The following is a 22,650-nucleotide window of genomic DNA, read 5'->3' on the forward strand; positions in this document are numbered from 1 at the left end:
TTTTTGGAGCAGAACTATATTAGAGACTGATGTTCAGCATGTTTGTAGAATGATTATTTCTTTCGTCAGGGCTAGTTCATTGTCTGTGATGGAACTGTACAGTATTTCATATGTTTTCATGAAATATTTAAATATTTCATAGCAGGTCCATCGGTAAAAAAAAATATCCTGGGAATAGTTACGTGATCATACCTGATCAGAAACAGGTTCTCCGCTATGGCGTGACACAAATGACACAGGGTTAGCTGTATGTTAATGTAATGGTTTCCAGGCAGCTGGCTTGCTGTGGTGTCTTTAAATAATTGTAATCTAATTGTAAAAAAGAAGAAAGTGAGATTTGTACAGTAAATTAAATTGCATACTTTTTTGAATTAACACTTTAGATTTTAGTACTGTAAAGAGCAGTAAATTTTCTTCTGGTTTGAGCTGATTTTATTTCAAATGGTGCTACTCAGCCTGCTATTACTATAATGTGACAGTCTTTATGAGCAACGACAAGGCTAATGGAACATGTTCCTACTTGTTATATACCTCAGAACTAGTTTGGCAATAGGACTATGATTTTAAAAGCATCATCATTTTCATACAAACATAATAATAACAAACCTTTAAGTCATGGTGAGATATCAAAATACATCATTTACTTATTTAAAAAAATGAAGTATAACTTGAACTTCAAACTTCAATTCTATAATAAAATCAGGGATATGTCAGCTCTTTTTACATATTTGATCATATTTCACAATTTTCTATGTATGCCAACATCGCCTCTGTTCATTCTCATCATTTCCTTCCTTTCAGGGATTTGGCTTGTGTGTTTAAAATCCCCATTCATTACCTGTATATACTGTACTTCAAAATAAACAAAAACAAAACAAAAAAAAAAATCACAAGAAAGAGACAAAAATGACCTGCAGTTTTTGTACTAATGTTCAGTCAATTGTTTTTAAACTTTGAAGAAGTAATTTGAACCTATAATATGCACTGAATTGACAAAAGGGAAAAGTATGACATTGACTTAAAATGATGTGTTTGGCTTTTACAATAAAAAAGAAAAAAAAGAAAAAAAAAACAGGGCAGTTATGATAGTAAATGCACATTGTGTATCTGTGTATAGTAAAAGCAGATCATATTTATAATAACCACTAAACATTTATAAAAGGCTTTTTTTGTTGTGTTAATTGATAGGGCAATTGTTGTGTATGATATAATAATACACCCCACTTGTACCATTTGTGTGGTGATTTTCTAGAAGCACTTCAGTTTTTTCTGTTGAAAATGACATTTAACAAAAACATCTGATGAGAAGTGTAGACTAAATATGAAATTTTTAAAATAAATTATCCCACACTGTGTATGTATGTGTGTATGCACAAAAAACAATACCATGCATTTGTAATACAGAGATACAAATCATTTTGGCTGTTTTAAAACTCTGCAATTGTTGTACGTAAGTTTTGTATTTTTAGCTGTACCTGCAAGTCGTATTTCACAAAAATACATTCTCTTCTTTTTCCTGGTATTCCCCTCAAGGATTTTACGTGGTAGTAGTCCTAGAATATGCTCGAAGAATGGCCATTGCTAAAGAAAATTTAGCCACCATATGTACCGGTATATACAATAGTTCTGTACATTGTATACTGTGTCACTCCTGAATAATTTAGAAATAATGTAAGATTATTTTGTTAAGGTGTGGGGGTTTTGTGCAGTAATATAATGTAATATTCAGTGTACAGGGCCCAGCTTCAGTAGCAGGTTGTAACTGAGAAAGGAGGGGTATGGGGGATTTGGGTGATAAGCATAGCCATACTTGAAGATGCTTCAGAGTGGTTTGAGTGCAGTCAACGTTACTTGAATGACTTTCTGAGCTTGACTTACGCATGGGGGTGCATAGCTCTTACATTAAGCTAGCAGATACATGTTGGCATTTAACAGTCAGACATTAAAAGGTATGAAATTTGTGTTATACTGCTTTTGTCTGTAATTTTTAAAAGCCTCCCTTGTACCCATGATGTGTGGTGTGCTTCATAAGTGGGGGGAAACGGATGGCTATAAATACTGTAAAGTAATGCAATGTACTGAATGCAGTTTATTTGAGAGCTGTTTATTATATCATTCCTGATATTGCTGAGATGTGGGTGTTTTTAATAAACTTTATATTTATTTGAAGCATTTTTCTGAATGGTCCTAATGTTTTTTTTTTCCATCCACTAACAGAAGACACTGGAATGGCCATACCCTCTCTCTGTTCAATTAGAAACACTGTGGAAATGAAAAAAAAAAATTCTTAACCTCATATTTTCATGCTTGCTCCCTAATATCTACTTCAGTCTGTGTCCAGCTGTATGTCCAATTCTGAATTGTCTTCAGTAAATCTTCACTGTCTTCAAATCAGCATAAATGTAACTAGCCAATTAAATTGAATCGGAATGAAATCAGCATGTTATACCAGTAAATTTTGAATTTTCTAACAGACAATTGCAACATATAGGCCTACTGCAAAAAGTATGAAGTCTTAAATGTTTATAGTGTAGTTAGAGCTATTTTTCGTAGTGCTTTGTCAATTGTCAATTACCATTATGAAATCTGGTGCTTTAGAAGACAGGAAAAATCCAGAATGGTGACCAGATCATGTGACCTACTGCACAGAAATTTATGGTGAGAACTCATGCCTTGGCCCCTTACAATATGCAAAATGTCTTCATGGAATATACACAAGCTTTGCAGTGACTTTTTATGTTTTTATATTTAAAAATGACCACCAAAAGATGACACAGGGAATCTTTGTATGATGTTGAAACCTTATTATGAGAGGACTTCAAAAGTGTGCAACTGAATACTATTTTGATTTCTCAAACAACAGTTTGAGTCAGCAAGCTGACCCTCTTTACATATTACATACATACATACATTTATCCTGTGAATTCTAAGGCCACCTTAGAAACAAGAACCTATTTATTGACAAGCACTGAGTGTTCTTCAATAATATCAATACGCTCAATAATAAAATTTCCTGTTATCTGTCTGGGCAAAACATATACATAATTATAAATATACATTCAACCTATTTGTTTGTGAAGAGGGAACTGTTAGTATTGCTTACAAATCTATCATTATTAATATCATTAATGTTAAGCACTAAAGTAATGCGGACATCTTTTCAACAGATTCAATCAATAAGTTGTGTTGTCATGGAAAACAGTAAGGAAATGCTGCACATTGCTTGTAAAAACCTCGCTCATTCTACTTTTACTCAGTTATTCATCTACAAGGAATATTCCATTTTTGAGCAAGAATTTTGTTTTCATGAACACATCTAAAAGGGTTTTTAAACATCTGCCCGGGTTCTGTGTGCACAATATATGCAAGTATCAAGTGCAATGTACTTTGTGTCATGTCTATAACTTCTACACCAAAAAGAAGCTCAATGGCAGCCTTCAAGAGAACATTACTGCACCCTAGTGGTGAAGGAAAACACTGCATTGGTATAGGAGGCGGTATTACGCCTGAAGGCATCAATTATTCCTCAATCAAGGTTCCTGTTCATTTGGAACCAATGTCTTCCGACTTGATTTGCATGTGATATACACAGTAATAATTAGCATTAAGAAACTATGTTGTTCACAGAAGCAGAGACATATAAGATTTTACACAGGTTCCACAAACTCACTGAAAGCTGGCAAACTAGCTAAATAAATAGATAAAAATGCTAATACAAAAACTCAATAAGCTGCCAAAATGTTTCACTGCCACTGCCTTGCTTCAATGATTTGATGAATTCACATTTTTCTTATATTATGGAGATTTGTCTTCTTTTGTACTAATATAGTATATCTGTAAATGCATCTCTTATAACCCTGTAGTAAACACACAAAGACATGACAGTATGATAACTGAAAAAAAACATTCAGCTGAACCATACCAAGTATTCTTGTGACTATAACACTCAAAACAAAGGTGTGTATCCAGATGTACAGGAATGTAACCCATATATGCAACCAATGTGTGTCAGCTGAAAACAAAAACATATATGGATTAGCTATAGGCTAAAGAATGAGTGACTGCATGGATACAATCAGTGTGAACTGTCTTGGGAGTAAAATGTGGAACAAGATGTGCATCACGCATTATTGGCTGCATCAGGTAACTGGTAAATCACTTAACTTACCCTTTTCTCCCAAGTGATTCAGACAGTGTCATTCATTTTATTTCATTTATTCATTCTCTCATTTTAATACTTCTATTATAATTCAGCTATCACTACCCAGAATTGTAATCAAAACTACAATTCAGTTTTTCCCCTTGTATTTGGACCTTAAAATGACATTTTGTACCTCAAAAATTCAAATACATACAGTACATACATACAGAAAATGTTAGAAGACTATGTGTCTAAATAATGTATATTATCAGAATACAAAGCAGCACTCACTTTACAATTATTACATTTAAGAATACCAAATATTTTGTTTCCAAAATCAAATGATTGGAGCTGTAGAGGAAAAGTTGAATTCTGTAATCTCATGAGCTTTAATGAAAAAAACTAGTGTAAAACTAGTGATCCAGCAGCAGACACCTACACCAATTCAATTAGCTGTGATCAGTTGAATATTTAACAGCTTAAAAATAAAATAAAATAAATTTGAGAAAAAAATAAACATAAAAAAACAACACTGTGGTCCACTGTGCCCCCACTCTACTTCTTCAGCTTCTTCTGAGCGGCTTTCTTCTTCACCATCTGTAGGCGTTTCATGGCATTCAGCTGAGACTCTTGGGTAGTGGGAGCTTTGCCTCCGGCTAAGGCCTCTGCAGCAGCCTTTGAGCCGTTGTTGTTGTTGCTGTTGGTGCCACTGCTAGTGCTGCCCGCGCCGCCGTTGCCGCCTGGCCCCCCGTTTCCACTGCCGCTGGTCTGGCTGCTGGGGACTGCTACCCCCACCTTGTTGACGCTGTCGTTACTGGATGAGCGGTTCAGGCCCGGCTTCCCCAGAATCAGAGGTGGGGGCGGCTTCAAAGGGACCGGGTTGGATCCCTCGCTGCTAGAGCTGCTCCCCACCAGCACTTTGGTAGCCAAACCTGGTTTGGCACTGGCCAGCCCGGAGAGTCCCACTGGCTTCTGGCTGGAGGAGGCTGTGCTGGCCTTCCCGCTGCTGCTCTGCAGGGCTGAGCCAAGCTTGGCGCTGGCAGCGCCCGCGGCGGGCGTCTTGGCCCCAAAGGCGGCCCACCCTGTGAGGCCGCTACCAGAGGGAATAGAGGAGCTGCTGGCAGACGGGTTTGCCGTCACTGTTGTGGACACCTGGAGGATAACAGAAGTGCCTCATGAAGGATTACTGAACATTCTTAGATTAAAAGAGTGTTTTTGTGTCCGTACAGTGCTGTTCTTGTCACAGTCTCCCCAAATCAGACTTCACCTTTAATTTGTTTACAATAGCCGCAATTGTTACAATGCCTTTCCCTACGAGAATGACACTCCACACATGATTTTGAAGCAGGGAGCTGGTCTGTAGGTTGTCCTGTATGGCTACTGATGGAGGTGTGTGACGTGTGAAACAAAGTTTAATCCAAAATGAAGACTTGTATCCAGCAAAGCTAAGTGCTCACCTTAACTTCTGTTCTCTTAAAAGCCTGGAAGGTACTGGCTGTGTCCTGCTTTGGTCTGACCTCCGATTTCTTCACCAGAGTGTCTTTCACTACTGGGGCAGCAGACGCCACAGTTGGGGCTGCTTTCTGTGGAGGTTTCTGTGTTTTCTGAGCCTGCCAAGCACACAGTAAAGGGTTTCACACCACAATGGCCAAAATTCTTTTTTTTTCCAGAAGAAACAAAAATTTGAACTCTCTCAAAGATGGGCATACTGAGTCCTACCATGCGTTTCATTTGCCTGGTGCAGCGGGCGCAGTACCACACAAGCCGCGGATCATTAACATCCTTGTCTGTCACCTGTGGCTTGTGACATTCTTGGTGGTAGAGATTGTGGCATTCCTGACACTCCACAAGTTGGTTCCCCGATGTGACTGTCATTTGTCTTGAGTAATACAAGATGAGAAACTGATAATTCAACCTCAAATACAGCTGTTGAGCAAAGCCCCCAGTTATCTTGGGCATATAGCTTTAGACAAACCCATCGGTGAGCACAACACTATGCACACCGACACAGATAATCAACAGTAAAATGTCTCCTCATCTTCTGGCATGTGCTATGGATAAAGCTCTTAAAATATTTCTCTCTGCATACCTGTTGCACTAATGTGACTTCTATTATGATATTATTGTCTACTATGACTTATTATCATCATCATCATCATCATCATCATCATCATCACCTAACACAACACTGGTATATATTACAGACACACACCGGCAAACCACACAGGCCAGGCCCATCTCCATGGCAAAGTCATCAGCACTGGTTTCATCAAAGCTGGAGAGGTCAGCCAGCGCCAGGTCCTTGCTGGTCTGAACTGTGATAGGGGAGGAGCGGTTCTCCTGCTTCTCGAGACGAGGCTTCTTTGCCGGCTCTGCTCCATCACCGAGGTCCACCTTGACCTAAATTAAAGGCAAAATTCATGGGTTCCGATCTTCATTCCTCATCCATGCAATGCTGATCAAGACAACTTTTCAAGCCGCAAAAGACCTATTAGTCAATTGCTTTTGATTTCAGTTAGCTTAGTCAATTAGTTTAATCAGACTGGAAAGCACTCGCATCATGTTGTTCACTGACAGCAAGCTATGGAAGTGTAATTATCAAGCTGTATGGACCCAGTGAAGCATAGCCGTACACAATATACATTCCAATCTCAGCTAATTCTGATGCATTTTGTGATTACAATATTAAAGAGGAACATGGTCTAATATGCCCTTGGCTCTAGATTTACTTTTGCCCTTGGTAAATTGTAGCAAAAAGACAATTTATCATAATTCATGTACGTGTGCAAGCTGTTTTTTGAGACCATGTTTTGTGATCATATGAAATGAAATTGAGCTTCATGGAAATACTGATTGGTGGAAGGTTTGGGTATAAAAAGGTGAGGTTCATGTTGAGAAGAACATAACTCCTTCTTAGAAATATGGATGCTTTTCTTTGGAGTTCATTCAAATTGACTAATCCTGGTACCCTTCTAAACAGTAACCAAAATAGAGGAAAAGATTAACTGAAACATGTGGCATGACATTTTGGAAGCTCTGGATCCCCTTGCGAAGAAACTCAAGATTTGGTTCAAAATGTACATTTGTGCTTGATTACTACCTAAAACAAATGTCAGAGGCTATGAGGAGATGGTAAAGGCAAGCAGAAAGGTGAAAAGAAACAACAAAAACAAAAATAACAAAATACAAAGATTAAAAAGAGAAATATCAACCACCAGGAGATTAAGTCAGGGAAGGATGTTTTGTATACTAATTTAAGGATCATCACTGAATGTATCCATTGAATGTATCCATTGTTTTTTAATTACACTGTTACTGGGAGGCTGTTGCTTTGCGTAGTTTTAGTAGTATTCAACTGACACTTTAGGCTGACTGTATATTGACTTTCGTTCTGTATCCACGGCAATGACTATTCTTCCAAAGGACTACAGTGGGGGAAAAAAAAGTGTCACAGTCTGCAGTTTGTTCACAATCACATGGAATTCCAAAGGCTACCTTTTCTGAAGGCCTTTTTTCACTCTCCTTTTTACCCTTGTCCAAGTTGCCAGATTTTCCATTATTTATGCCTGATGAGGAAGAGCTGGAAGAGGAGGATTTAGAATCCGGTTTGCTCAAGCTCACTTTAGTGACAGATACACGAGGGACATCCACTTCCTGTTAAAGATAAAAATGTTATTAAATGGTTTGCAATCAATAATAAGCGGACTATTCATATCACAATCTACTGCAATGGAACATGAAAAGCAAAACTGATTAAAAGCAACAAGAACAAGAATACTACTACTATTATTACAACTACAACTAATAAAAAATAATCTGGACCAAATCGTCAACAGGTCAGCGATTCACATACAATACCTTCTGAGATGATCTGTAAGAGGAGTCACTCCCTCTAGCTAAGGATTCGTCCAACAGAGCCTTGAGTTTCTCGGCGGAGTCTTTGCTTTTAGAATGAAGGTACCCCAGACCTTTCAAAAAGATCGGGTCTAGCTCAAGATTTACTGTCGTAGACATGATCTCTCAGAGGTGACTCAAAAGCATACCGTTAGTCAAATAACTAGCTAAAGAGTTCGATTAACCATACAACTTTTCATCTAGATAAATAAAAGGCCTTATACGGGCAGTTGTGGTAACAGACAATATTTCTGCTTGGTAACTACTGCTGGCTAGCTGGTAAAGAAACAACCTAGCTAGCTAGGTCTAGCTACTTTTCAGGGGGTCTCGATGAAGCTTGCTAGCTAACGCACCATCGGTATTCGCAACCTTAGATAACTAGCAAACTAGCGTTAGCTATCTAATGGGGTAAGAAGTACGGCACAATTCGGTCATGGTCAAGTACGCAGGTCTGGGTTACTGAGACGCTACAACAGATCCACATGTCAGCCTGGGAACCATAACTGAATACAGGCTTTCAGTACAGACAGCTCTTGTCCAGTCCTACTCTTAAATTGTTCGTGTAGGGAACACGAGTTCTGTGAACCATTGTTACCTTGCGCAACGTGGATAGGGATAGAAAACAACTCCATGTCAGAAAACATGAAAATATCACTTGCATAAATTAGCTATATTTTGTTCACAATGCATTCTTTCAAGGTACCAAATTAAGTAACAACCACTGCGGATATACTGTTACAAAAATGGACGAGTACTATTGGCTGTTACACAAGCCCCAAAGCGCTGACCTCAGACCAGCGACTAATGTAGTATCAGGTACAAGCAAATCAATCTTCTAGAGCAAGTATTAAAACACACGCTGGGGTAGTATAATGTGTCTTAATTTTGATGTCAGTCATTTGATTGCAAACTCATTTTTTGCATTTATAGAACCTTCTTTGTTTATGCGAGTATCCTAATTCAGCATTGTTGTTTTCAGAATTCTGAACTTGTGGGACTGTGTAACGTTAAGGTACCAACCTGTCACCTGCCTACATGGCATACCTACATCCCAATAAAGCACATAGGCAGGGTGATCATTTCTCCACCAGCGAAAATGTAGACCTGTTTTTATCCATTAATTAGATTTAGAACTCTCAAATTTGCCTAGATAGACCTCTGCTGTGTTCATTTGTTTGGCAACAGTAATTTGCACCAATCCACTTAAAGGCCTTCTTTAATATGTTGCTAATCACCAAACTAATTTACACCAAAAATAACAGTAAGTGACTGCACACAATAATCTCATTATTAATATTATTCAGGGGATATAACACATAGATTTAATGTGCGTTTACAAGATACATGTTACACAATCACAATTTAGGAAGCTAATTCCACCTTTGAATAAATCTAGCTGTATATTTTATCATCTTGTTTTTTGTCCTAATGTTTGCCTGACATGAGTGGACAGATTCACAATGGAAAAATGAACAAAGAGAACATACTCCACATCACCATATCTCCATGTATTTATTCCTTCCATTTCACTACAGGTACTCATTGTTGTCCTTTTTGTTATTGTTACAATGCAAAAGATTTAATATGTTCATGTGACCTTTTTAGAAAACAATCCCTCTCAGGCATCTGCATTTCCTTCACCAATTTTCCATCTCTGAGACTGATGCTCACCTGTTGTTCTGAATGGCGTAAAACCAAGACCTCTGTCAACACAGTCAGACAAAGATTGTTTCCTGTAGGGACTAGCCAAAAAGTTTGGTTTCCTTCCGTTTGTTGCAAGTGAGCCAGTACATCGCTCATCAGTACTTCCCTTCAGTGGAGCCAGCCTAGTGATAGCACACATACAGCTGACAGTGTAATTTACGCCTAAAAAGGTGGTTGGGGGAGTCAGTGAAGGCACACAGAATCCATTGGGAGAGACCTGAGCAGTGGTATAAATGTTCAATTTATAGAATGTCAAGAGACTCATCTAAGACCCCCCAAGTTGGGTTTAACTCATGTTAGCTCTCGCACTTCTTGGCCCAAGTGTCTGGGGGTGGAAGTTTAGTCTACAGCCACCAGGGGGCACTCCCACATCAGGAAAGTAATGACAAGGTTACTGACGTGGTGGAGCATGCTTACAGGTGAGTTGCCACTCGCTTCACTGATCTGGTGTTACTGATTTCTATGCATCACTACCCTGTATGAGCTTTTGAATTTTTATTGTAATACAAATGCAGTGCATATTTTACATGGCTCAAATTTTTACACTTCATATACTTTAAGAATAAGAATAAGAATAAGAAATACTTTATTAATCCAGAGGGAAATTTGAGTGTCACAACTGCACCGTCCGGCACCCATCAAAAACAACAAAAGAATAAATTGAATAAAATAAATAAAGAGGTATAAAATACAACAAATAGAAAGAAGTCTGTGCAATAAGAGCATTATATCATGTCCATTCTATGTCCCCATTACAAATCAATGACAATAAACAACATTTATTAAAGTTATTGAAACAGCAAATTAAAGGAAAAAGATAAGACTGTAGTTAATGAAAAGTATTATGAAAAGTTAATTTACACACAACCCATAGTGCTTCAATATTGGGTGGAAAAATAAAGGTTTCTAAAGATCTTGAAAAACACCTTGCTCATGTTTCGCTGACACCAGCATATGCATTCAGTGGAGGAAGGTGACAGACACCTGTATCAGGGAAGCTGAGTTCCTATTGCATGAGAAACTAAACAGTCCCACAACTTGTTGGGAGCTTCAATGTCTTATTGACTTATTTTGGATTCCACTGTCTGGCCTGCTACCTGATGTCTTCCACTGACAAAATACAGGATGTCTTTGCTCATATCTATGATGTAGCCTTTACTTTTAGAAGCGTTTCATGAACGTATGCTGGTACTCATCCATTTCTTGTTTTCATTCTGTACAAACAAGCTTCTGGATGATTTATTTTATATTGGACATATTTTGACTTCACGAGATAAAAGGAAAGGCTGTTCCTAGTGGGTGAATGGCCTTTTTTCTGGCATCACTGACATATTTAGCATGATATGATGGGTGTCTACTGGCATTTTGTTATTTACATGTGTTGTCATAGATACCATTTTTTACTATATGCATTAAGCCCAGTGCAATCTTTTCCATTAATCTCAGTGAGGTTGTCTGGTCAAGTCAGCCATAACCTGCTCTGTGGTTCTCCCATCTCTCGCATCTGCAAGAGGCTTCTGTATAACGCTTGGTTTAACACAAGTCAAACTCAGATTGTGGTGTTTAGAATAGAGTCATGTAAGCAGGCCAAGCCATTTTTTAATTGTTAGAAAGACAGTTCAAAATGAGTCAGCCTTTAGTATTTGTAGAGAAGCCAGCCAACACTTCTCCCATGAATGAGCAGAAAAGAATAAAGGTTAAAACAACAATTGATTTTAAAACCCAACAAAGAAAGAAAAAGAAACCTGCCTACACAAACCAACAGCAGGGACAAAATGAGCCTCCCTCCTGCTCGCTAGCCACACGTGTATTTAATCAGCCTTCAATTAGTCAGGTGTGGCTTGTTAGCCAATAGGCTGGTTCCTAGACAAATTACAACATGTGAACACAATTAACAAATGACTAACACACAAGTAGCATTTAGTTTCTAAGAAGAGGTGAAGGTGTCCCTTCACAAGTATGTTAGTTGCATGAGTACTTTTCGGAAGCAGCCTTTTACCTTTTTGTTGACTTCAAATAAAATAAACCCTGTATTTTGCCACTGAATAACTTAAGTTTCTTCACAAAAAACGTTTCTTTGTGACCCAACATACTGTCATGCCATTCTTGCACTGCGTTGTAAGGCCTTAGCATCAGTGGTTAAGGAGATTGTATTACTTCTCTGAGGAAGAACCCATTTTGACAGTGACGGTTTTTGGGGTCAGTTGTTCATGGATGGTTTTAAGTTTCACTCTCTCTCAGTCTAGAATGTCTCCTGCTTGAGTCAAAAGATGTTTGAATTAGAAGGGAAACGGAGGAAGAGGAGTTTACCTACCCTGTTTCAGTGTGAGGAGTGTGTGTGTGCGGGCGTGCTCCCTGAGTGTGCCTATATGTGCCTGCAGTGGGGCTGTTTTTCAGGTCTGTCAGATTGGATCTTTCACTATGATTGATTACAGAAGACCAATTGCTGGATTACCCAACTAAGACTTTATTTGTCCATGGACTGTACCTTTCAGTAACATATTGGCAATAAAGTCGACCGGTTAACACTTCTACACAATTAGTACTTCAAATTATGGGCATGTGCAAGAGCAGGGCATTCTTGGAACTAGTAGCTGTCCTCATTCACAAATCTCTGAATGTGGTCCCCATATAGAGACACTACAGGCTACAGGGATTATAAAGCCACAGGCCAGTACTGTAAATGCACACATTTTTGCATGCTGCAAAAACTGTTAAATACTGCTTACATTTACATTTACATCCCTGAATGCTAATTATGAAGACATTATCATTTTAATTGTTGTAAATTTTGTTTCCGATTTCATACTGATTTGTGGAAATGTCAGCTGTGTTACCTTTTGATTCCCATTTCTTCATATGTTGTTTCTAGTCATAGTGATTGTATTTCTCTTTCTTTTTAAAAGTTTTTGTAAACCTTCCGATTATGTCGTGGTTCCATAAAGTGCTCCCTCAAATATGAAAGGATTCACATGTTATAAGTCTTAAGCTCCATGACCCTCCAATCATATGCACCAACAGGCTTACAAAGCCTGTGTGACATTAATTTGATGCCACTCCATCAAACCAATGTCACAGTGTAAATAGACATTTTGTTCTAATCTATCAAATTATTGTGTCTCTAATACTTTGAGCAGTTGCACTAAACCTAATACGACAGCCATGTAAGAAACAACGTGCTACACAAGTTGGACTCAATTTAACAGAAGCTTTTGAAGGCTGGGTAATCTACTTCAGATAGTGAAATGAGTGATCTACACGAATCCTGTAGCCAACAGCCCAATCTACTCTCTATCTTCACAGTGTGCCAGCCATCAGGAAATAATACTGCAATGCTATAAAGTCCTGACACAGTTTCACAATACTACTTTAACTCTGAGATAGTGGTTAAGGTAACGCAGCTTGCTTGCAGTGGTCTGTAAAATATTTTTGGCATCCACACTGCTTGGGCAGGTTACTACCCTTATGCTAGAGGCTGTAGAAACTTCTATGGGAATAAGCTCACTGAGACCATTGTAAAAGCAACATGCTGCCCTCCTTTTCTTCCCTCCTTGTCCATTATTACAAATGCTGAGTTTGACTCCAGACCCGATATGCTGTTCCTCTGTGCTGCTTACCAAAGGGGAGGATCAGTGGTCACTTGCATCCCACAGGAAGAGAGATGACACCGAAAACACCTTGTAGGGGCGATGTTGGAAAAATCAGTTCAGAAATGAGACAAATGTATGGGGTTTTGCATGTACAATCTGAAAGTAATGTTTTGCTTAACAGCGCGCAAGATGTTGCACAGGCTAATGTAATGACAATTATCCAGTGGAGAGTATTGCAGGTCCACAGCATTTGTGGTTGAATTGTCTTCAACAAATACTTTTCAGTGTGCGATCCTATACCAAGGGGTCTCTCATATTTTGGGGTTTTACGTAGCTCTTTCCCTGGGAACATAAATTATAAGCAATTTTTAAAATGATTTCTGTTCATAAAATTCAGTGCTTTTTTGACCAGTTTAAATCTTTCACACTTTTGCATGAGGACTGGCTGTTTATGTGCATGTCTTTCCCTAAGGCAATAACTATGGAGACAGTTTTGTTTACCCAGGTGTTTTTGTCAAATCAGCCATGTCATTATAGCAGGTCAGAGAGTGCACAGATACTTTAAACATTTATCATTATCGTTTGAAGAGAAAAGAGCTTATGTACTCATCTCCATGGTAACACCAGGACTGTTTGTGTGCAACTTGGGAAAGTGGCGTTTATGTTGTTCTCTATCTTCTCCATGTCTACCATAGGCTCGAAACTGGGATGGGCCCCCGACAATCACCATTTCAATTAAAAATGAAAATACTCTGCCCTGGATTCAATCTATGTTTGTTTTAAAAACTCACAACTAAAAGCAAGTGCTACTTTTAAATCTTCCTAAAGACATGCTAAACATGTCAAAAATGTTTTTGCTGTTTCTGTGTGACAGCTGCCATAGTTATTAGAAAGCTTGCATATTATTACATTATATTATTAGCATTTAACAGATGCTCTTACCCAGAGGAACATTTAAATATTTTAAATATCTTGCCCAAGGGTACAACAGCAGTGCCCCAGTGGGGAATCAAACCAGCAACCTTTCGGTTACGATTCCTGCTCCTTACCACTATGCAACACTACTGCCTATTCTCATGTCACTTTTAAATGAACTCCATTTTAAATAAAACACCACCAGCCTTGAGAAGTTTTTAAAAAACTGGTCTGGTAATCACTGGTAGTCTCTTTGAATTGGACAAACCATTTAATGAGCTTCATCTGAATGCAAATTATTTTCTTGTTGAAATGCATAAGGATAACGCAACTTAATTATTCATGAACACCAACGGTGCACTGTTGGTGTTTTCTTGACAGGATAAATGTGCTTCCCACCCACTCCAAGTTGGTTTTGAATTACACAATATCAATACATTCTTTTTGTGAATTCACCCTTCTCTTTCTCTCTGTCTCTCAGTCATCCCTCTCACTGTATTTCTCTCTTCCTCCCTTTCTACCTCTCTCATTCTCACTCTATTTCTGTTTCTATGACTGATGGCAGGCTGTGAACTGCCCACACTACACTTCTGTTAGCTTTTTTTGTTTAGCATCTGCCAAAAAAGTCAATTTGTGAAATGTGCTGAGACTGTCAGATCAGTTATTTTTCTTCAGTATAGAATATTCTGATTTCATCTGAGGATGGATCTTCAGAAGTTGTTTAATTTAAACTTGCATATACCTGCAGGTTTACCTCTGCTACAGAGCTCTCGATGGGTGAACATGTTGGTTGTGAATGGTGGTAGTTGTTTTGTTAATGCACCACATGACACATTTTATTTAGTGTTATGCGGACTGAAAAGAAGGAAACTGGCAAGTAAGTAAGCCCATTATTTGAGAAGTGCTTTGTTATTGCTTTCAGAATCAGTCTTATAAATGCTCCCGTGACATCCCAATTTGCTGTTTAGGAGCCCCACATGTTATTGGCGGCAAGTCTTTAAAATAAGACACGAGAGAGCCAATTTGTTCAGGGAGAAGGATGCTCCATCTGTCTAACCTCAACCCCCTGCTCCCTCACCCTTTCTGAATATGCAACAATTGCTAACAATTTATGCAAACAAATGGCCAGGAACAGGAAAAAGAGAAGTCTTTTTGTCATTCCAAATATTCGTTGAGTCTTTCAACCAGAAAATACGATAATTATAATTGGAACACAGTGCAGACAGGTAATTAGTGATTTAAAGGCTGAATCTGTTGTGGGGGGTTTTCACATTCCGGATCTGATGGAGGACAGTGACTTAATGAAAGGACAAAGAAGTGGATGATGGGCTGTCCAACATATACTAAATGGATGTTTTTCACATATTTCAGAACTGACCTGAATGGAAGGGATCAATGTAGCGAAGGTTTAAATTCTGCTTGTTCCAGTAAAATGACTGCTCATTGCACAGTGCTGAAGGTATTTACATTGATCCATTGATAAACAACACCTAAACTCACTTGGAATAATGTGAGTAGCCAGAGAGACAATACATTGTACATGCCATTAGCGTGGGTAGTGTCTATTTTTAACTGTGTTTTGTAGATACAGCTTTCCTAAACAAAGTTTCTAATAGTGTTGCATTCAATCCAGTTTGTCCTCACACGTCCTAGAAGGAACGACAGAGACATTTCCTGTTAAAGACAGCTAGATGAGCCTGCTGCAGACAGTTTATGACAGAGATAGATAGATGTGTGTTTTGCAGGTAATGTTTGCAGCCACAGTAAAACAGCTGACAGGTCTTGCTAGCAGCAACAAAGCCTACAGATGTTTAAAGTGACTCATTAAGATTACTGAGATAAAGTGAGTCATGAGATTGACTTGGCGAAGCACGGTTTACTTCCCTTAGAGCATGACCCCCTGTCAACACAGTGGAATGGATCCAGGGATGGAGGAGGAGGGGGAAGGTGAGGGGGTACTTACCAGGACTGCTCCCACCAGTCCAGATGCCTCTCTGGGGTCAGTGATGTCCAGAGATTTGTTTCTCCAGATGACCTGATCCCTATCTCTGCAGAGGTCTCTTTGAGGTGTGTGGAGATTAATAGTGAGATCCTCAGTCCTCGGTGACCTTTGATACCGCTGGGCCGACCAGCATCCTGCACTCAGACTGCCGGTCCATTAGCAGGAGGATCAGGCAGTGCTGTGTTTGTATAAGCAGGTTGCACAGTGGCAACAGTATTTATTGTCGAGATGCCGAACCTCGGGGTCTCTGGAGGTTGCAGAGGGCTCCGTTTTTCCATTTTCAGTCCTCAGTCACTTAATTCAAGCCATTATGTGCTTTAATTGAAGATTTAGAGATACTGAGAAAACCTGCTTGAGAGAAAGCCTCCCGGTTTGTTACCCCCAATTCACAGATAATTGCCAGCTTATTGTGTATTTTAATTGTGTCCTCCTTCTGCCAATATGTTGCAGATTAATTCAGGCACAATTGATTTTTCAGCAAATCTGATCCAATTTCAGCATTTTTGAAAAAGTTGGGAGCCATGCATCCTGAACCACACAGTTTGTTTCTTGCAAATGGAATATACATGCAGCAGATGGGTTATTTTTCACTCTCCCATTGGTCATTATTCTTAGTCTCACACATCCAGTAGTTGTTATGATGAGGACTGTAGGGAGAAATACCATTTCTGGCTTACTTTAGGATCTGCTCTGCTTCAATTTTTATATATTATAAATTGTAATCCTTGACTGGTCTTGACACTATGGCCTTGAGTGAATCCTGATAGTTTCTAAACTGGACTGTATTTAACAAAAATAAATAATGATAGAGAATTGATTATATTTCTTTCCTGTAAAATAATTTATATAGGGCATATACACTCATCAGAGACAAAAATAAATGTTTATTCCAGTAAATACATTTTGAAGTATCAAGGCTGTGAAATTATGAACACCTTACGTGCACTGTGTATTACATTGACAATTTTGGCGAGTATGTCTAAAGAAAATTTAGCAGACATAAAAGTTAAATAATAAATAGTCTGATAGATGTGTGGATATGACACCTTTTTCTCTCGTGAACATGAAAACTGCTCATGTACATCGGGCACTCTAAGCATATATATGAGCTGTTTGGGTAGGGTACTTAATCAATTATTAGAAAGCTGCATACTGAAGTAATGTGGTCAAAATGAATAATATACTAATTACACACTGCTAATGAACATGGATGATACTGTCATTTCTTCTGTTGGAATATGTGTGTTGCATAACGGAAGAGACCAAATAAATCATCTAACAGTAGAATACTGGTTCATCATGTGTTGTTTAAATAGGTAAGAGTAAATGTTTAGGTCTGCCTCATGTAAAAATAGTGAGCAGTGCTCCAAAATACTTTCTAATGATGTTTCAAAACCCATTTTCTCTGTATTGGCATGTTTTGATTTAAAACATTCCATTCTATTGGGAATGGTGCATTCTATGATTCCACTGATGAATCAATGGCCATGCAAAACGTATGGCCCTGCTTCAGTCTCCTCAGGCCTTGCCTTCAAATGAAATGTTAGCCTTCAAACAGTCAATCTAGCTTCAATCTAGCTTTTGAATCCTTTTAATTCCTACATACGCTTGTCTCGTGCAACCAGCAATTTTCTGATTATGTGCTCACAAAGGTGTATCCGATACCAGCACAACCACAACGGGAAGCGGAACGAAATAAGCTTTATCTCAAAGAAAGGCTTTCCTCTTTCAAGGCCCCTAGAATCAAAAAAACACATTCATTTACAGGTAATGCAGAGCATTTCAAAAAGAATAATGCATCAACTTACTGCCTGGTAATTCTCTTAGATGTGTCATTGGACATTTTAGAAGGCAATGTTTATCTAGAAACACAACACACATTCCTTAGCTATACACTATTTGACAAGATGTTAAACACATTGGAAAACAAACAAACAAACACATGAATAAGTTTAGCCACGCTAACTGTTAGCAGGAAATAAAATCTTTAAGGCAGTAAGGCTGCTTGCCATTGATGTATATTTGTTTAGCTTCCAAGTTCCTTTCTGCTGTCACCATGAATAAGATATTTTCTGATGTGCTGAATACCATTTACTTCTAAGCCTGATTTTTGTCACATTCTACAAAGAACACTGCTAGGTGCCATGTAAATTTGGAGCCATTTCTCTTCGCCGAGTACCTGCTCAACAAAGGACTGTGGTGGAGATGCACCATACTGTCGACACAGGGACGCATTCAGAACTGTAATTAGGTTGTCAGTGTTTGGGTAAGTGCATCCTTTCCCAGGCAGACCACAGAACTGTAGAAGTCCAGAGGAGAGGCCGTGTGAAAAAAAATCTGGCTGAACTTCTTTGGGGGTTGTGTGTGTGTGTGGGGGGGGGGGGGGGGGGGGGTGGGTACAGGAGGGGAAGGATTGTGTCGATATCCGCCACTGCCTCTGCACCATGTTAAGCAGACCAGGAGTCACCCTCAGGAATGGCTGCTGTGGAACAGCCAAGCCTCATTTATTTACACCCCGCTCTGGAACACAGTTAACCCTTCATTTGGAAATAGGCCTGTACTGGACTTCTATTTGTGTAGAGCTGGTGTAGCCTGCTAACTGGCTGTTAATGTGTCACATATCCTGCATGAGGAGGGTGTGCGTGGGAGACAATTTGAAACTGGTGCCAGCAGAATGTGTTTCTTCGTGTTAAATGTGACAAATCAGGGTGAACTGTAATCTTGGATTGATTCGATTTGGTCCAGATTCGCTGCTATTATTTGGCCTGATCATCTGAGAGAATTCTAAAATAGACCTCAATAGAAAAACAAACCTATATTCAGGTCCATCCCAACCTTCATGCTGCAATATCAGTGCGAGAATATGATGGATTGATTGGTAGAAAGACTTGTAAGACCCTTCTATCCATTTTACATCTGAGGATAAGGTGAGCTGCTGTAGCGCTGAGACCATTTGCATTATTTTGGTCATACCAAACATTTTCTTCCTGTCGTTTTTTTTTTCCTGCAATGTTGGACAGGATTACAATAATCTGTGATAGGAATGCTGGGGGCAGTTTTTTAAAGCACTCATATGTATTTAGTGATGTGTTGCTGCATTTCTCAGATAGCCTGAGGTATGCCATTCCCCAGGCAGGTCGGAGATGGCCCGCTGTTTTTTCATTCGTCTGCACGCCACACACGTCGCATTGACATGCTGCATACCAAACGCTTGAACTCTCCGCGAATACTTCTCTTTTTCCTCTCTCTCTTGCTCTCTCTCTCTCTCTCAGTCTCACGCTCTCCCTCACTGGCACCAGTGCCATATAAACATTATTCTTTCACGCTCCGTACTCCAGTTGTACCTCACATTTGTTTTGATTAATGCCCCAGACATGTGTTTTGAATTCCTTCGGATATTAAAATGGGTAAAATTGATGTTATTTATCCACACAAAATAGTCTGGTAAGAGTTGTGTGGGGGGGAAACACTGGGATAATTCTGCCTGTAGTTGCCAAACCTGAGTTCTGTGCAGCGCCCAGTACATCTGAAACCAAGCAGGTGTGAAATGAGTCTTCATCTCCATTGCTCTCTCTGAGGGTGCTGTAGTTAAAAATGATGGCAGCTCTTTTTATTAATAGGTGGATCAAAAAAGAAAACTGTGTCTCTCATCATAATGTTTTGTTTTTCAAAAACCCCTGCTGGTGCTATGACTGAAGCTAACTTTTATAAAGGAAACGCATCTAACTTTACAAGTATACCTGATTGGCTGCTAATAGGCGACCATCTGCTGTAAGCACTGTTGGAAGGAGATGCTTATTTCCACACCCACCATGCCATTCCCCTGTTGCGAGACGTGCGTGCCATTGATAGCGGTGAAAGTTTAATGATTTTGGGGGAGAGGGAACCAGAGGAATGCGAGGACATTCCCTGGGCTCCCCCTCTGCTCTCTGATGGAAAGCCTAACCATGGCGAAAAACTGGCTGCGAATCCCTTTATCTCTCGCAGCAGCAGGAGTTTGGGAGACTACGTGCCCTTTAGATTTAAGAATGAAGCCCATTCCAGGACGGAGGCAGAGCCTGGGGCGCAGCCAGAGTATTACTAATCCGGGGGGGGGGGGGTATGTGGTCGGAATGGAGCTGCACCGCTTGGCTGCCAGAGTGACTGAGCCTACATGCAGGGGGAGGACGACAGAGCCGCAGTGAAGAGCACAGCATCACAGCGCTTTACATGACAGTTGAGAGAGGTGGTGGAAAACAGAGAATGTATTGTATTACATTACATTATTGTCATCTAGCTTGTTGTCATTTACTCGTTCAGAGTGACTTACATCGGTTACCTTGCCCAAGGGTACAGCAGCAGTGCCCCAGCGAGGAATCAAACTGGCAACCTTTTGGTTATGAGTACTGCTCCTTAACTACTACGCTACACTCTCACCCCAGTGTGCTGTAAATAAAATATGACAGGTCCTGAGGCAGATAAAGGGCTGTACTTGAGACTCACTGTGAACTCTAAAGACCTCAGCAGTGTCTGAGGGGGGGGGGGGTGGTGTTGCCCCACAGGAAAGCACAGGTTTACATACCCATTATTAATCCTCAAAATAACATCATCCTGCACTCAGCCATCTTTCCCTTCCTTTCATTTCATATAAGGCATTTCTTTCAGGGAATGACTGATGGCTGCCCCGCAAAGTTTTCACAATACAGTTCAGAGAGGACCCATATGTTTGTACCTTCATATCTCCATAGCAGTGATATAAATATTTATCATTTTTGGTCTTTACCACCTCAGTTACGTTGGTATGTACAAAAAACATTCCATACTATTTTGTAATTTTAATGAGTATTGTAAATAGCATCCACATTCTATGAACAGCTGCGAATTTGTTGCATTGTAGAAGTAAAAACAAAACACCTTATGGACTGCAACATATTCCATGGCGAGTGCAGATCATATAGCTCCTTAGAGACACTGAAAAGTACATTTTAAATCTTAACTTTAGTAAGTAGAGTTTTAAGTTATTCATAAACCATGTGTATTTCTTCAGGGAAAACAGGCTATTACTGAATAGTTCCTGTAGGTTGTGCACTGCACTATGCATCTGCCCAAAGCCAGGGTCCTGCAATATTTTGAGAAAAGATTGATGACAGGTTTGAAGTGCTATGTAAGGGGTCTATTTCTCATTCTTCTTCATCATTACTTTTATTTCTACTGTCACTAGCTGCCTTCCTATTCTCCTATGCATACTGATTCCACAGTAGCATTTTTACTCATCTGAGTGTCATTGTTTTTATTAACACTGTTCTATAGAAATTCTATAGAAATTCAAGGTAAGTTGCCACTTTCATTGCACTGGTACCATTAGAATAACAAGAGAGAGACAAAAACCTAGTCGTGAAATATCTGTGAAGTAACAGAAGATCAGTTTGAGTGTCACTCAGAATCCCAGTCTTAGTATACAGGTAAAGATAGGCCTTCTGTGGAAAAGCAAAGCATGTTACGGAATTTCCTCATCGAGAAATATTTCTTATCCAGCAACACCAGCTTATAAAGAACATGTGAATTAAAACTCCAATCAGACAGACCAAGGTCTAAGAAAACGGAGACAGAAGGAAAGAAAAATGGAATGCCAGGATCTATGCATTATGGGTAAAGCCTTACCTGATGTCATTACATTTTGAGAGCCTGAACTATGTGTAAGCCAGTAGTATTGAGCCATTGCACGCTTTTTTTCCTGTGAATTTGTGTTCTCCAACCAAAATGAGGTCATATCCTCACTCTCAACTTTGAGCCCAGGTGCAATCAGGCTCTGATTGTGGCTTGCACTTATCCTTATTCCACAGTCCTCTGCCACTCATGACCTCAGAAACCATTAAAGCTACCCCTACGAAACAGTCTGGGATACAAAGAAATAGAAAATTCATTGTAAGAAGGTTTGCCTTATCAGGAAGATGGACACAGTGAGAACCGGGAAGATTGCGAGGATTCTGATTACTGTCATCACAGTCCTCAGAGTGTCGAGTTTAGAGTTTTTTGTTTGTTATAAGAATGCATAATGAGGAACATATGGCCATACTCATTTCTTACCTTACCTTGCAGTCTGTGCCAATTCAATTTTGCAGCATTTTCCACTTCATGATTGTGTCTCCTAGCGTCTTGTTTAAAGATGTTTTTAAAGGAGCATAACATTGAAACAAGTCCATATCTGTGCTACACAAGAGCAGAAACTCAAGCAGTATTTCATCTTAATACTGCGTGTCAGACAGTATCAATGCTATTAAAACCTCAATCTAGAAACAGGAGCTGCCTCAAGGTAAATAATTAATTGACTTTAAAGCTTATGAAAAGATGCTACTGTGACATGCTGTCAGTGAAGATTGGGTGCAGCCATTCAAATCATTAGAAATGAAACAAAGTTAAAAAAC

The 22,650-nt window shown here is 39.3% G+C and overlaps 1 protein-coding gene across 1 annotated transcript; it reads right to left on the minus strand.

Moving 5' to 3' along the window:
* Nucleotides 1-4,497: 4,497 nt before the first annotated feature.
* On the minus strand, nt 4,498-8,570 carry LOC118793361 (integrator complex subunit 12-like). Its single transcript, XM_036551509.1, has 6 exons — nt 8,000-8,570; nt 7,637-7,795; nt 6,354-6,541; nt 5,861-6,020; nt 5,599-5,751; nt 4,498-5,293 (listed from the first exon to the last, which is right to left on the minus strand). Exons 1-6 carry the CDS (start codon nt 8,153-8,155, stop codon nt 4,697-4,699), a joined length of 1,413 nt encoding a protein of 470 aa, XP_036407402.1. The 5' UTR covers nt 8,156-8,570; the 3' UTR covers nt 4,498-4,696.
* Nucleotides 8,571-22,650: the final 14,080 nt, after the last annotated feature.

This window comes from Megalops cyprinoides, chromosome 18 (assembly GCF_013368585.1).
Source record: "Megalops cyprinoides isolate fMegCyp1 chromosome 18, fMegCyp1.pri, whole genome shotgun sequence".
Classification (NCBI taxonomy): Eukaryota; Metazoa; Chordata; class Actinopteri; order Elopiformes; family Megalopidae; genus Megalops; species Megalops cyprinoides.